This window comes from Neodiprion virginianus, chromosome 2 (assembly GCF_021901495.1).
Source record: "Neodiprion virginianus isolate iyNeoVirg1 chromosome 2, iyNeoVirg1.1, whole genome shotgun sequence".
NCBI classification, from domain to species: domain Eukaryota; kingdom Metazoa; phylum Arthropoda; class Insecta; order Hymenoptera; family Diprionidae; genus Neodiprion; species Neodiprion virginianus.
In genome coordinates, this window is record NC_060878.1 from 23215318 (window position 1) to 23229394 (window position 14077).

General features: G+C 40.4%; 1 protein-coding gene across 2 annotated transcripts in view; it reads right to left on the reverse strand.

Moving 5' to 3' along the window:
- Nucleotides 1–14077, reverse strand: part of LOC124297592 (putative aminopeptidase-2) — a 35502-nt gene that overhangs the window by 9311 nt on the left and 12114 nt on the right. For both annotated transcript variants that reach the window (XM_046748783.1, XM_046748782.1), the window contains 19 exons: nucleotides 9156–9630; nucleotides 8779–9017; nucleotides 8329–8696; nucleotides 7764–8041; nucleotides 7428–7615; nucleotides 6961–7128; nucleotides 6733–6885; nucleotides 6023–6637; nucleotides 5718–5876; nucleotides 5028–5502; nucleotides 4677–4915; nucleotides 4190–4557; nucleotides 3038–3315; nucleotides 2771–2958; nucleotides 2529–2696; nucleotides 2211–2363; nucleotides 1500–2117; nucleotides 1159–1317; nucleotides 61–354 (listed from right to left, as the gene is read on the reverse strand). In XM_046748783.1, the coding sequence (XP_046604739.1) occupies nucleotides 61–354; nucleotides 1159–1317; nucleotides 1500–2117; nucleotides 2211–2363; nucleotides 2529–2696; nucleotides 2771–2958; nucleotides 3038–3315; nucleotides 4190–4557; nucleotides 4677–4915; nucleotides 5028–5502; nucleotides 5718–5876; nucleotides 6023–6637; nucleotides 6733–6885; nucleotides 6961–7128; nucleotides 7428–7615; nucleotides 7764–8041; nucleotides 8329–8696; nucleotides 8779–9017; nucleotides 9156–9630 (5583 nt within the window). The remainder of the gene's footprint in view (nucleotides 1–60; nucleotides 355–1158; nucleotides 1318–1499; nucleotides 2118–2210; nucleotides 2364–2528; nucleotides 2697–2770; nucleotides 2959–3037; nucleotides 3316–4189; nucleotides 4558–4676; nucleotides 4916–5027; nucleotides 5503–5717; nucleotides 5877–6022; nucleotides 6638–6732; nucleotides 6886–6960; nucleotides 7129–7427; nucleotides 7616–7763; nucleotides 8042–8328; nucleotides 8697–8778; nucleotides 9018–9155; nucleotides 9631–14077) is intronic.

The window sequence follows — 14077 nt, forward strand, 5'->3', positions numbered from 1 at the left end:
CGTAATTAAGTATATCGTGACAAGATAACGGAGCTGAAAACTGTAGATTCCCATACTGACCTGTATGTAACAAGTCCCCAGTTTTCCATAGCGCCAGCAGAAAAGTCCGGGATGGCTGCCATGTCCATTTTGGCCAATGGATACGCTACACCGGTATATTCAGCGAGGACGTCTAATATCTCCTGTCCTATAGCCAGTGCGTATTCACCATGCTCTATGGCGTTTGGTCGCGCCCAAACTCTGAAATCCTCGTTCTCATTTTCTATTGACTCGAAGTCGGATACGATGAAGGCAATCAGGTAAGACGACATCGTCACGGTTTGTTCAAACGAATCCCAAGTACGGTTAGCGGTCCTAGAAAACAATGGAAATAAAAGTATTAATTTAGAAATGGGAATTACTTATAATTATGTTACATAAGAATAAACATGGAAGAATTTTTCGATGGGAAAAGTCAACGGATAACCACGGGGATTGAACTCGGGACCGGCAGAAGCCTATACGTGGACTGATTCCTACTAGATCACCAGGCGTTACCACCATTGTCACGTTAGCCTCTCATCTCCACTCTGTTCATCTCTGTTATTATTTTTCTCATGATAGTATTGAGTTGATATTATTGAGTTGATCAACTGTACCTTCCAAGCATAGCTATTTATGTGGCATGCCCGTAAACCGTCTGTTTTTTTTGGCAAGGATAAAGATTTCAGGACGAGCTGAACGCGAGCCGGAAGCGAGTACTGAAATTATCCGAGCCAAAAAACGGTTTACGGGCATGCCACATACAATATTTTTTACGGTATGGGCATTGAAAAGCAAAACGAAGAGTGAGGTTACAGTGCGATCTGTTCGACGAAGCTACTTTATTCGGCAGTTTGGGATGCGCACTTCGAACTGCGCATCAAAACTGCGGAATAAAGACTTTATTCCGCAACTTTTTTCGCTGCCGTATAAAGCGTCACTTTACGGAACGAAAACTGCCACAAAAAGTGGGCTTTTTAATGCCCATGCCGTAAAAACATATTTATGCGTACGACTTTGCCTAACGAGTATGAGTCCGTTTATTAAGCATCAGAATTCGTTACTAACAAATGTTTGTAAGTTTAGTAAAAGATTACATGCACAGTGAAACTAATATCGCATACTTTGCATACTTACGTCGATGTTACAGATTGGCTCCAAGGCATGTTGCTAATCGAATGATAACCTTCGGGGGTTTCGATATTCACGGTGAATTTGGCTTTGAATGATGGTTCATCAAAGCACGGGAAGGCACGCCGTGCGTGAGTAGGCTGGAACTGGGTTGTTGCTATCCATCTGATCATTATAAATTTAACAATTAATCATCGAGACTGTTTAATAACGTGATTTGAAATGAGATCGATGGTGAAACACCTAATTACAAATTTTGTGTTACTGTACTCACTTGGATATTTTTTACACGCCAAAAATAATGAAAATGAATGAATAAATAGCTCTGCAATTGGATATCGACTTACCGTGTGCTTCCATCTTCAGCCGTGTATGAACTGCGGTAGAATCCTTTCATTTCGTTGTTCAGGATTCCAGTGTATGCAATGTATACAGTGATAGAGGTTCCTGCCGAGAAAGTGGTGCCAAAAGAAAGAGTAAGCTTGTGGGTAACTGAGTCATAGTTAGTGCTGGAAATTGTCAAAATGTTTATCGCATTTTCATATACGAATATTTCCTGAATTGTCAGTTCGAAGGCATGCAAAACGATCTCGGAAGTCTCATTAACAACGTTCATGACAATCTGAACCTCGCCGGAGAATGTAAAGTTGTTGATCTCGATGTATGGTGTCAGATATATGTCGTACGTCTCGGGTAGGATGTTAGTTGGAAGACGGTAGTTTACGGATGTACTCTCTTCGGCGTACGTTTTAGATAGCCATTCGATTATCCCCGGTGAATTGTCTTCGAACCATTTTAGTTCGAAGTTCGCCAAATTTAGATATGAATAAAGAGATGAAGATATGGAAGAAAGATTGCCACTATTATTCGTAATGAACAGTTCAAATTTGTCGACGAGTTCTTGTGTGGATAATCGGGTACTAACTCCCGAGAGTATTGATGCAATGCTGCTGTAATCTGCATAGCTGCAATAACAGTTAACAAACGTAAATCATTTATACATGTAGAGCATTTAGCTTCCTATTGCAGTAGCAAGTAAAACATGAGAAATTACTTACTATTCGTACATTTCTGCGTAATGGTCTTCGACAAAGTCGAGAACATATTCAGCTCCGATCAGACCAGCGCCGTAAACCGACGAAAATACAGTTGAGCTGTCCTGCGAGCGGATTCCACTTTCGGCGAAATCAGTAATTGCATATGTCAGGTAACTTTAGAACAAACAAAACCAAACTTAAATTTTTATACTTCGCATTTTAAGATAATAGTGTGCTAAATGAGCGTAGAGATATTGAAATGCAAGTGAAATGAATTTATACGTAACAAACAGTGCCAAATAAAATGGTGGCAAAATCTACAAAGAGTTAAACTCTCACTCGTGAAGAATAGTTGTATTTTCCGAACATCCAAGAGCTTCTAAAATGACAAGGTTTTCCGTGGCGACGTTAGACTCCTGATACTGTTCCCACAAAAATTCCCAGTCTTCCGATGTTCCATGTTTGATCGCAGTACAGTAAACAGCGGTTCTTTGATTTACAGGGATGCTACAATAGGGTGACGTGGTAGTTATAGCACATATATATTTTGGTGACATGCTAGGGTGAAGAACAAATATTACGTTGCAGAGGAATTGGCTCTCCAAGCTGCAAATAATTCCTGGGATGTGCTTATGCAGTCCGCGTATCCAAAGTTACAAGCCCAACTAAGAACATATCGTCTCAGAAGAGTATCGAAGTAATCTTCTCCGTCAATGTCACTGAATCCAAGATTTTCGTATTCTGTATCCAAAATTGCGAGGATGTGTTGCTAAAAAATGTCATCTATGTGATTCTGTTTCCTAAATAATCTAAGCTTGTACTGCATGCAAGCGAAACTTCGAATATACCTTGTATAAATCATAAGAATCTGTGCCCGCGAATCTTCGATTCAGGTAAGTTAATCCATTGAATGCAGCCCTCCATGGTAAATAATTGGTCTCACGCTTTAAATATTGCGTTGCCTCAAGTAAAATTTCGTACTCGACGTATCCCATTCTAGCAAGATTGCAGAGGTCATCAATTATTGAGGCACGGTTAAGCTCGTGTATTATCGTAGTGTCTTCAGTTTTCAACGCATTTATAATACGCAGCCATGATTGAGTGTCGTAGTTAACGCGATAGTAGCCTGAAGGTAATTAACATATTATAAATGACTGGGTCCAAAGTATGGGCCTGTCTTAAACAATACAGCATTATACTGTGTTATTATTTGATCGTTTGAGGTGAATTATGTGAGCATAAATGCACAGAAAGGTGTGCAAGACTAGCCATCTTCAGTAGGAGTCATAAGATTTAGCAATGTCTTTACTAAAGAGTATACCAGTATTATAATTCATCATCCTTCAAGCATTTACTTACTAATGCTACTACTTAATGAAAATGCCCTTTGAAAATCGTTTATAACCAAACTCCATCCGAAACTATCTCCAATGTCACCAGGTAGCAGACTTATCAAAATGTCGACTACCATTTGACTAACTGTAGTCGACATAATGTGAACGGATAAAAACTGACTGAGAGTTGGCAGAAAGTCGACAAGACGGTAATTGTTCGTCTTAAGTGTGAGAATGACTGTGAATAAGTCAAATGTCAAAGCTGAGCCAATTGTACATTGACAAATGTCTTCAAAAATGTCCATTTTCATACAATGTCAAAACAAAAATTGAATATCATATAGACGGCGCCATAGTGAATGTAATAGAAAGGAAAAATCTAATAATTATATAAATTTCAAAGGTTCGCTTGATTATTTTTTGATGACGACGAGTCATTTTACAGTTTACTTGTATACTATTGACTATCATTTGACAATCCAATGGACATTCGTGAACCTACGGATGACATGAAGTTAACTATAGGCTTCAATTTCCGCGAAAAATAAGTCAAATGTGAGTCCACCATGTGCTACTTGGGTGATCGTCTCCCTTCTGCAAGATATCTATGCTGTAGGTTAAGAACTTCACTAGAGATGTAATTAGTAATATATGTACATGACATACCTGACTCTTGAAGATTGAAAATAATCCACTCATCGGTTCCATTATTTACTGTAATGTTTGATTTTTCCGTACTCAGCCAGTACGTTGGGGTTGTATTGGTGAATTGAGGATCACTTTGAGTCGTCCAAGTTACAGGTATCCACCAAGTTTGTTCAGTGCTAGCGTTAATGGTGTTTCTTAAGAGGAATTTTTCCTGGGAAAGCGTAGCAGTACCGGCTGCGATTGTAACGTTAAGAACCGGATAACCAGCTTGGTTAACCCACGTGTCCATGATGGTCTTTACACTAGCGTCAAGTTCGAAATTCGTAGCGTTTACTTGAGCCTGGAAGGCTTCCCAAAGGTGTTCGGGTGCAGCGTAGTCGTATTGCCTAATTGAATCGATTTCATGATTAGCAAAGTATACACTGTCGAGGTTCGCCTTTTTATTAAAAGTGTGCATTATGTGAACTGATATCAATGAAAACTGGGAACGCTGAGCGAAATTTACCGGGCTTCCAGATAATCGTGCAGAGCATTGTGGAACAGCACACCGCCAAAACTCTTTTCCATCATACGAATGACACTGGCTGCTTTCGCGTAAGAGATAGAATCGAAGATGTTGCGAATTTGGGTGGGACTGTATACGTCATAGCTCACAGCATGAGTCGATGTTAAACTGTCAGCGGCAAACACGACTTGATGTTGTTCCACAACAAACTGAGACTGTAAGCCCCACGTTGTTTCAACCTGGGATTGACAGATTATTTTTATGAAAAAATTTCACAATTTACTACAAGTTACGTGTTATACAAAGTGATGTAGCGCTCATCCAATCGGACTTGTGTCAATCAAAACTTACACCCGATGTAGCGTGGTACTGATAGTATCTGGCGAATCCTTCGTTCAGCCATAAGTACTTCCACCATTCAGGGCTGACCAGATTACCAAACCATTGATGCGTCACTTCGTGGGCAATAACATTAGCGATAACTTGTTTGTCTGGTGTCGACGTATGCTCATCATCAACTAGCATCCGCGTTTCTCTGTAGGTGAGGAGCCCCCAGTTCTCCATAGCACCAGACCGAAAGTCTGGTAGAGCTACCATGTCAAGTTTTGGTAATTGGTACTCATGATCAATTAGGTTTTCTAAAAGAGTAACCAGCGGTGGTCCAATGGACAGTGCGTAAGCTGCTTGGTTGATGGCGTTCGGCCTTGCCCAAACGCTGAAGTTTGCAGTTTCGTTGGTAAGACTTGTGAAGTCGGAGACGATCACAGCGAGCAGATATGTCGACATGGTCACAGTTTGTTCAAAAGTATCCCAAACGCGACCGTCACTGCGTAAACATCTTGTCATAACATGTGTCTAAATACATCACATGAAATCTGATTTTTTCCCGACGATTTTAAATTTGATATTTTTCACCTAAGATCTGAACATGATACCAGCAAAATTCTACGGTAGTACTAGTTTGGTTAAGATTGAGTTCATGGATTCACAAATAAAATGGGATGTTCGGGATGTTATTGAAAATTCTAAAATAATTCTTACACAGCACTCGACGAGAAGTTCAGCGGCATGTTACTGATGACATTATAGTCTTCTGGTCTGTTTACATGGACAATAAATTTGGCTTTAAGGGCTGGTTCGTCAAAGCAGGGGAACATTTTCCTGGCTCCCGTGGGTTCGAGATGAGTTGCTGCTAGCCACCTGCCATGAAATTTTTGTTTAGTCATCCTTTTGTGAAAATTACGCTGTATTTTGGAGTGCCATCTCCGTTATCAGTATAATAAAAATCACCAGTTCATACCGTTAAATATACCTATGAATCAATCATTTCTGGCTTTATCACTCACCTAGTTTCACCATCGTCGTTAATGTACGAACTTCTGTAAAAGCCGCGCATCACTGTATTCAATATACCCATGTACACGACGTTGATATGAACAACGGAACCAGCGGGAAGCGTAGAGTTGAGTTCGATAGTGAGGAAGTGATATGTCGAGACGTAAGTGACATTAACTATTTCAACCTCGATGCCATTGCTAGTTACGGTGATTTCGTTCCATGTGATTTCGTCAGTATGAAGAACTATTGTCTTCGTCGCCATAACTACATTTGTTACAATGTCCACGATGCCGTCGAAGGTGAAGTTTCCCTCTACAATGTATGGCGTAACGTATATCTCGTAAGTTTCCGGAATTACGTTTGTAGGAAGTCTGTAGTCCGTCGTTGCACTCGTATCTTCATACAATGCAGATAGCCAGCTAATTATGGCTGGTGAGTTATCATTATACCAGTTCAACTCGTAGTTAGCCAAAGTTAGGTATGACTCTAGAGAAGATGCTATTGAGCTGAGATTCTGCCCATGGTTTTCTATTACGAGTTCGAACTTATCGATCAGCTCCTGCGTCGATAGCCTAAGAGCGATCCCTGACAGGATAGAAGATATACTGCTGTACCCTTGGTAGCTATAAAACTTCATTGATGAGCACTCAAATATTCTTATGCATCCCCGACTCTACGCTTACGTAATTCATGCAGAATTGCAACAATCAATACTTACTATTCATACATTAATCCATAATTTTCTGATACATAATCAAGCGCAACTTCAGCGCCGAATAAACCTGCGCCATAAACGGCAGCAAATACAGACGTACTATCTTGGCGACGGATTCCGTTGCTGGCGAAACCAGTCGTCGCATAGCTAAGGTACCTGAAATAATAAAGTGGTAAGATTGTACGCATTATATTCGTTTTTGCCCAAGCAGCATGTCCTGTTTCAGCTTACTTGTTGAGGATCGTTGTATTTTGGCTACAACCAAGTGCAGTTAGAATTACTGTTTGTTCTGCGGCAACATTAGAGTTTAAATATGCTTCATACAGATACTCCCAGTCGTCTGACGAGCCGTACTTAATCGCCGTGCAATACACTGCAGGTCTCTGATTCTTAGGAACTCTGAAAGTAGAAATGATACGAATCCTGAATCTATTATCATACTAGATATACAATGTGGACAGAAACACGAGAATTATAGAATTGGTAAAAATGCCTTATAATTAACTGGGTAATCATTGATCAAAAGTCTTTGAATTCGAGAGCGCCAATTGTAAATTTGGATACACAAGAGACTGCAAGATTGAAAATGGAACCAGTTGTTTATTTATTTTTGTGGGGAACATTTCTTCTGTAGATACAAATGGAACTGAAAAACTATCGTCTGTAAAACATTAACTGAATACAACTATTTGACTTACAAATTTGATGAATTGGCTTTCCACTCGGCGTAGTATTCAAGGGATTTAGATATACAGTCGTCAAGGCCGAAGTCACACGCCCAGCTATTGACTTCGCTTCGCAACAGGACTATGAATCGATCATCTCCATCTTGATCCTCGAATCCGAGTTCGTGGTAAATATTATCCACTAAAGCCAGCATGTGCGTCTGTGATTACACAGTGGGTAGGTTTAGTGATTGAAAACTTGTACGACTATGAAATTACAATTGATTACGAAAAATGTAAACCTAATTTACGATTAGCTTGTAGATAAATTTGTAAAGTCAAGAATATGATGTATGATTTGTAACTAACATTGTACAACGATTCACCATTCTGGCCAGCGAAACGTCGGTTGAGGTAAACAAGTGAGGTGAACGCGGATTTGAATGGTAAATAATTGGTTTCTTGACTGAGATACTGCAAGCCATCCAGTGCGGTTTCGTAATCCAAGTAACCAGCTCTTGCGAGGTGAAGCAAATCATCTACAATCGCAGCCCGATTTAACTCATGGATCTCCTCGAAACTCGAGCTCTTCAAATACGCAATGATGCGCGCCCATGAATCACTATCATAATTGACGCGATAATATCCTGTTAATGAGTAAATTTTTATATTATAACTTGCTTTGGTGATTCGTCTATGTCCGATTTGAGTTACATGATAAAATTCACGATGCTTGATAAATGTACTTTAAAGAAATTTGATACGAAGTGAAAATACATTGGGTTGCAAAAGTTGTTCGTCAAATCGAAGAATCATAAAGATCAATTAAACTATAGTCTAAAAGTGTCTTGTCGGACGAAAAATTATATCACGCGTGTACTTTCATTGTTTGGATTGGAACCCACTTTAACATGGTGAATGTGTGAACACTAACCAGATTCTTGAACATTGAAAATGGTCCAATTCGGAGTTCCGTCAGCTATTTGAACAGTTGCAGTTTCATTGCTGAACCAATATTTCGCCGTTGTATTCTCAAAATTGGGATCACTGCTGGTCGTCCAGGTGATTGGCACCCACCATGTGACGTTGGTCACTGAGCTATTAGTTTTTCTCAACAAAAACCGTTCCTGAGAGAGCGTAGCAATCCCGTTAGTGATGGATACATTGACTACCGGAAACCCTGCCTGCTCGGTCCAAGTCTTGAGAATATCTTCCACGGAACTGCCCAGTAATAGTCCATAGATGTCTACTTGCTCTTGCAGCGCTTCCCATAAGTCTTCTGGATCCGCCGTAGAGTATTGCCTGCGAATAGAAACAATGACGATTTAGTAATTGCTCGCTTCGGAGAAGGCGATGACTCCGTAGTTCTTATTCCGGCGCATACCTGGCGTCCAGGTAATTGTGTAGTGCCGCGACAAAGGGTTCGGATCCGAGGAAGTTCTCTGTCATACGAACGATGCTAGCACCCTTCGCGTAGGATATAGTCCCGAAATTCGAGCTGACTTGAGATGGGGTAGACACATCGTTGGTCATAGGAATTGCAGATTCCAAAGCATCAGTTGCAAATACGACTTGCAATTGATCAACGACAAACTGCTGATCGAATTTCCACGTCGGCTCGATCTGGAGAATAGAATGTTCAGTACTCGTATGTAGTCTACTTAGTTGAGTTTTCTTTCATTCTATAACAGTTTTTCCTGTGAATACGCATCGAGGAATATTCGGTGGGCAAAATATCAATGAAAATTGACAAGAACTTACCGCGGCTGTGCCGAAGTACTGATAGTATCTGGCGAAAGCTTCGCTAAGCCAGACAACGCGCCACCAACTCGGGCTGACCAGGTTTCCAAACCACATGTGCAATAATTCGTGACTAATAACGGGTGACGTTCTCTGCTGTGCGGCTGCTGAGCTATGATCTTCATCATATAATACTCGCGTTTCTCTGTACGTGATCAGGCCCCAATTTTCCATTGCACCAGCTGAAAAATCTGGTATCGCCACCATGTCTACCTTGGATAGTTGATATTCATGGCCAAAGAGATTCTCGAAGTAAGTCAGCATCCTTGGGCCGAAATCCAAAGCATATTCCGCCTGAGAAGTAGCTTCAGGCCTAGTCCATACACTAAAGTTTGCTGTTGTATTAGTCACAACGTCGAAATCGGAAACCAGAACGGCCACCAAGTAAGTGGACATGGTGAGACTCTGATCAAATGTATCCCACATGTATCCATTCCTGCAAAAATCATGCGGCTTGGAACGTCGTTGCAAAACAAGTATTACGGATGCTGAGGTAATTTCTAATCATAAGGGAAACTGGTGTAACGTGCTCATTGCCATTTTGCACTCACAACTCATTCCTTGTTCTTCTTATCTGAAAATCTCTTTATTTCACCAGACCAAACAATACCTCGCACATCCTGTGCACACTTGACTATTGCCCCCCAATCCCAGAATCCTGATCCGGTACTCTACTTGCATTCTCTCACGCTTCCTTTTGCTCATCCAACGTCACTTCTCATCGACCTTTTAAGACCTGTATACTTCGCCTACCTTTCAACCTAGGCAACTTTGTTTGCGACCATCTGATTACTCGGCACCACGCATACGTTAACAATTAACAAATCACCAAGTGCTATTTCAGTTTCGAAACCCATGTTCACTTTGAATACCTCAATCTCAATTCCTTATCCCGGATGTTCTTAAACCCGAAAGCGAAGTTGAACCTTACCGCTCAAGAATAAACGACCCTCAAATCGTTATACTGGTGTTTCGTTGAATGAATTGTAATTTAATTTTTCGACTGATTGCTTTCCGAAATATCTGATTTACTTAAAAATTGGTTGACTGCCAACGAAGTTTGGAGGGTTTGAACATATGTTGTACTTGCTAATAGGAGCGAACAGAAAAGTTCTGATCCAGAAAAGTTGGCCTCGCTCTTTTCAATTTTGAGTACCCTATAGGCAGTCGTCAGAGTCAGACGTAGCTATAATCGCTCTGTAGTTTCCTTAACTGTACACAGTTTTTTTTTTTGGACATTTCATGAACAATAGTAATGTGTCATCTCACGTGCATATATCAGGCTGTTCTTATGTCAATATGAAGATGATGCTGCGCATTGGTGCCTGGTGTGTCAAGGTGTAGTTAGGTGACGGTATTATAGTGTTTTCCTATTATCGTGCGCAAAGTTCGATTTTGCGCATGCATTTGCGTTCGCAAAGTACCACTTTCCCACACGTTGACAAGAGCGTGCGGGAATGCAACTGAGTGAACGGGGATGTAGCTGAGCGTGCGGGAATGTGGTGAGCGTGCGGGAATGTGTAAGAGTATACGAGCGATTCCAAGGTATATACGCGCGTGCCATCTCTGCGGCACTCTCTACGCATTAACACGTGCGAGCGATACTTTGACGTTCGTTGTCCGTATTAAGAAAACGGCAGAATACAAAACACAGAACGCACGTTTTAAAGACGTAAACAAACCGAGTCATTAAAAAATATACCGTTTCATTTTGTAAATTGCCACGTTACGATAAATATTAATAATAATTGAAAATAAAAAATAAATCAGATTTTTCTTAATTTAATAAATTTATAATAGTTCTATAATTTGTTTTTTTTTTTTTGGGCGGGGGACTTCGCCCCCCCCCCCCCCCCCCCCCCCCCCCGCCGCCCCAGCGCCCCAACGCCACTGTTCTATACGTTTCAATTATTCAAAATAATTGTAGTGGTCGAACTTTGCGCAACTTAGTAGGAAAAATAGTATACGATACTCGTGCGCACGTAGGTCATCCCGCACTCGCTTCGCTCGTGCGGGAACGATCTGCTTTGCGCACTCGTAGCGTAATGTACTATTTCCTCCTACAAAGATAAAATAGCCACACTTGATAATAAGCAGCACGGGTCAGTTAAAGAAATTTGTATCACTAACTTTAGGAAAACTTAATACCATAGACAAGCTCTCGCGTACCGAAACAACAGAGACAGCAAGTAGCATCCATGCCATTCAAAGTTGACGACACGGACATGGTTAGTAAAAAATTCTTTTATAAAGTAGTAACTATAGAGTGAACAGCGGGAGTCAGTATTGAGAAGGCATGCGTGTATCAAATATAAATAAAGCATACAATATGTATAAAGAATACATCAAATTTTCCGGAAAAACGGGCTTAGACCAATTGTTATTAAGCTAATCACTTCCCGTTGAAAAAACTGTTCTTCGAGGAAACCGCAGTTTTTACTGTCATGAATCTGGCCAGAGAAAATGATTATTCCACGGAAGAGCGTACACTAGAGAAAAGGTTACTGAAAGCGCGGTATTTTTTCAGGAGTCGAGGTAAACAGCAGATTTTGAAAGTGAATCAATTAGTTCTGGATGACCGTCCGTTGTCAGACGAAAAATTTACTCTTGTGATTGAGGACAATGACTTGGATGACACAGAAAAGGGAAGGCTACCACGTCGTCCATATAAAATCGAAAAAAATGCTGCCCCTTAACGAGAACAAATACAAGTAATACTGCTGGCGATCGTGTAACAGATTTTGTAGAAATAGCGAATACCGCCAAATATAAGCAAGGTATTGGTTGTAAGCGTAAAGACTCCATCGTCGCATACCACACGGCAAAGGCCAACTAGAAGGAAATAGCAACAAACACCTACTGACACCTCCATCTAGTAAGAATCTTCGAATAGAACGTTTTCGTCTCTTGAGCACCCGATGTAAGAATGTATGTAGATGAATGTTTACATGTTGGAATCTTACGCTGCCTATGAAAAGCCACGCAAGACGGGCAAAGCCGTCTAATAAATGATATGCGGATGTGCATATCATTAATTACGAGAAGTTCGTTGTTGGGAGATATAAATTCGAAAAACTGGTGATTTCGAAAAATTGACGACGGAGCCAGGAATCGAACCTGACGTCTAGAGATGCTTGACCGGAGCCTTACTCCACTAGACCACCTAGCCGCCCTGACTCTGTTGTCGGTAATTTCTCTCTTCACCAGTGAGTATTCACACATACCAAGCACATGAAAACAAATTTGAACTCACTGGTGATGAGAGAAATTAACGACAACAGAGTCAGGGCGGCTAGGTGGTCTAGTGAAGTAAGGCTCCGGTCAAGCATCTCTAGACGCCAGGTTCGATTCCTGGCTCCGTTGTTAATTTTTCGAAATCACCAGTTTTTCGAATTTATATCTCCCCTTAAGAATCTTCTTTTGGAACGTGCATGGGTTCAGTAACACCTCGTATATTGCTACAATAATCACTGATATGGATGTTCTATGCTTCGTTGAAACATGGTCCATGAAGCAAGTGGCTACAATATCAACGTGGCTAAGAAACTATAATTTGTTGTACACATATGCTGCAAACATTATACAAAAAAGGCGACGTTAACGATCTTGGGAGTATTGATGCATTTCGTTTGTAATCACCACAGTAAAAATATTCTTACAAATCTTTCAGGATCGCTAAGTAAAGTGGTTTGAAACTACAGAGACCTTGCCAGAGTTTCAATCAGGGTTCTGCAGAGGCAACGAATGTGCTGACAATTTATTGACCCTGATCTCTTTAGTCCAAATAAAATGAAATTAGCTAAATCACAATTTCCTCGCTTTCTTTATGAACTTAGTCAGGGCATACGACTCAGAAAAACATGATCTACGATAGCATAAATTGTTAAGACTAGGTGTCAGCTTGAAATTCTATGAGTCTATAGAAACATCCACGGTAGAGTAATAATAGACACACGTAGTTCTGGCAGCGTAATAGAAAAAGTAAACCATACGGAATGCGTATTGCAGAGCTAAATTCTCAGCCCCTTACTATTCTTCCTGTTCATCTGTGATTTTGAACAATATCCTACTATAGTTGATAGGTTAGTACGGGGCATGTCGATAAACCATAAATTAAAAACTCAACCTTGGTTATGCCGATAACATGAGTTACTCTCTTTGCTGAAAACTCGCACAGCTTCAAAACGAAAATTAAGATACTAGAAACTTACTGCGATGAGAACGGACTAACTTTCAATGTAAATAAATTCATTTAATAATCTTTCATCAAAGTAGGTATACGAAGTCGCAGTTGATCTCCTACATACGTGGGCCGTTGAAGCGATGAATATGACAAAAACATTGTGCAGCAGCATACTAGATAAACTAATTTGCTATACATTTGAGACTGACACAAATGTTATACATAATCGGGTAGTGCAATTGAACGATATGCATGGTTGTAGAGAAAAAAATAACTACCTTGAATCTGGAGTAATTTGTCGAGGATGTGATTTTTCAAAAATATAAGCTACAAATGATAACCTCAGACCGGCATAGGTTGGGAAGGATGGAAAAAAGCCTTTAAGTGTATCAGAATCCAGCCTGAAACGATACTTTGAATGTGTATCGTTTCGTTAGCGCCTCTATTTGTACCCTAAAACTATGGCGCAATCCGTTTAATAATAGATAAACACGGCAGGATCATTCTTCACAGCACAATTCACAGACTTTACCTAGAAGAATTCAGCGAGGTATGTTGGTTCCTGACATCGAGAAGGGTTATTAATTTTTCTGCAGAATGCCTGCCCTATGCAAGTCTAAGATACTTTCTATTCAATCTGACTTCTGACGCAACTAGTTTTGAGGAATTGTTTCGACTCATGCTTCTCTCGACTAGTATA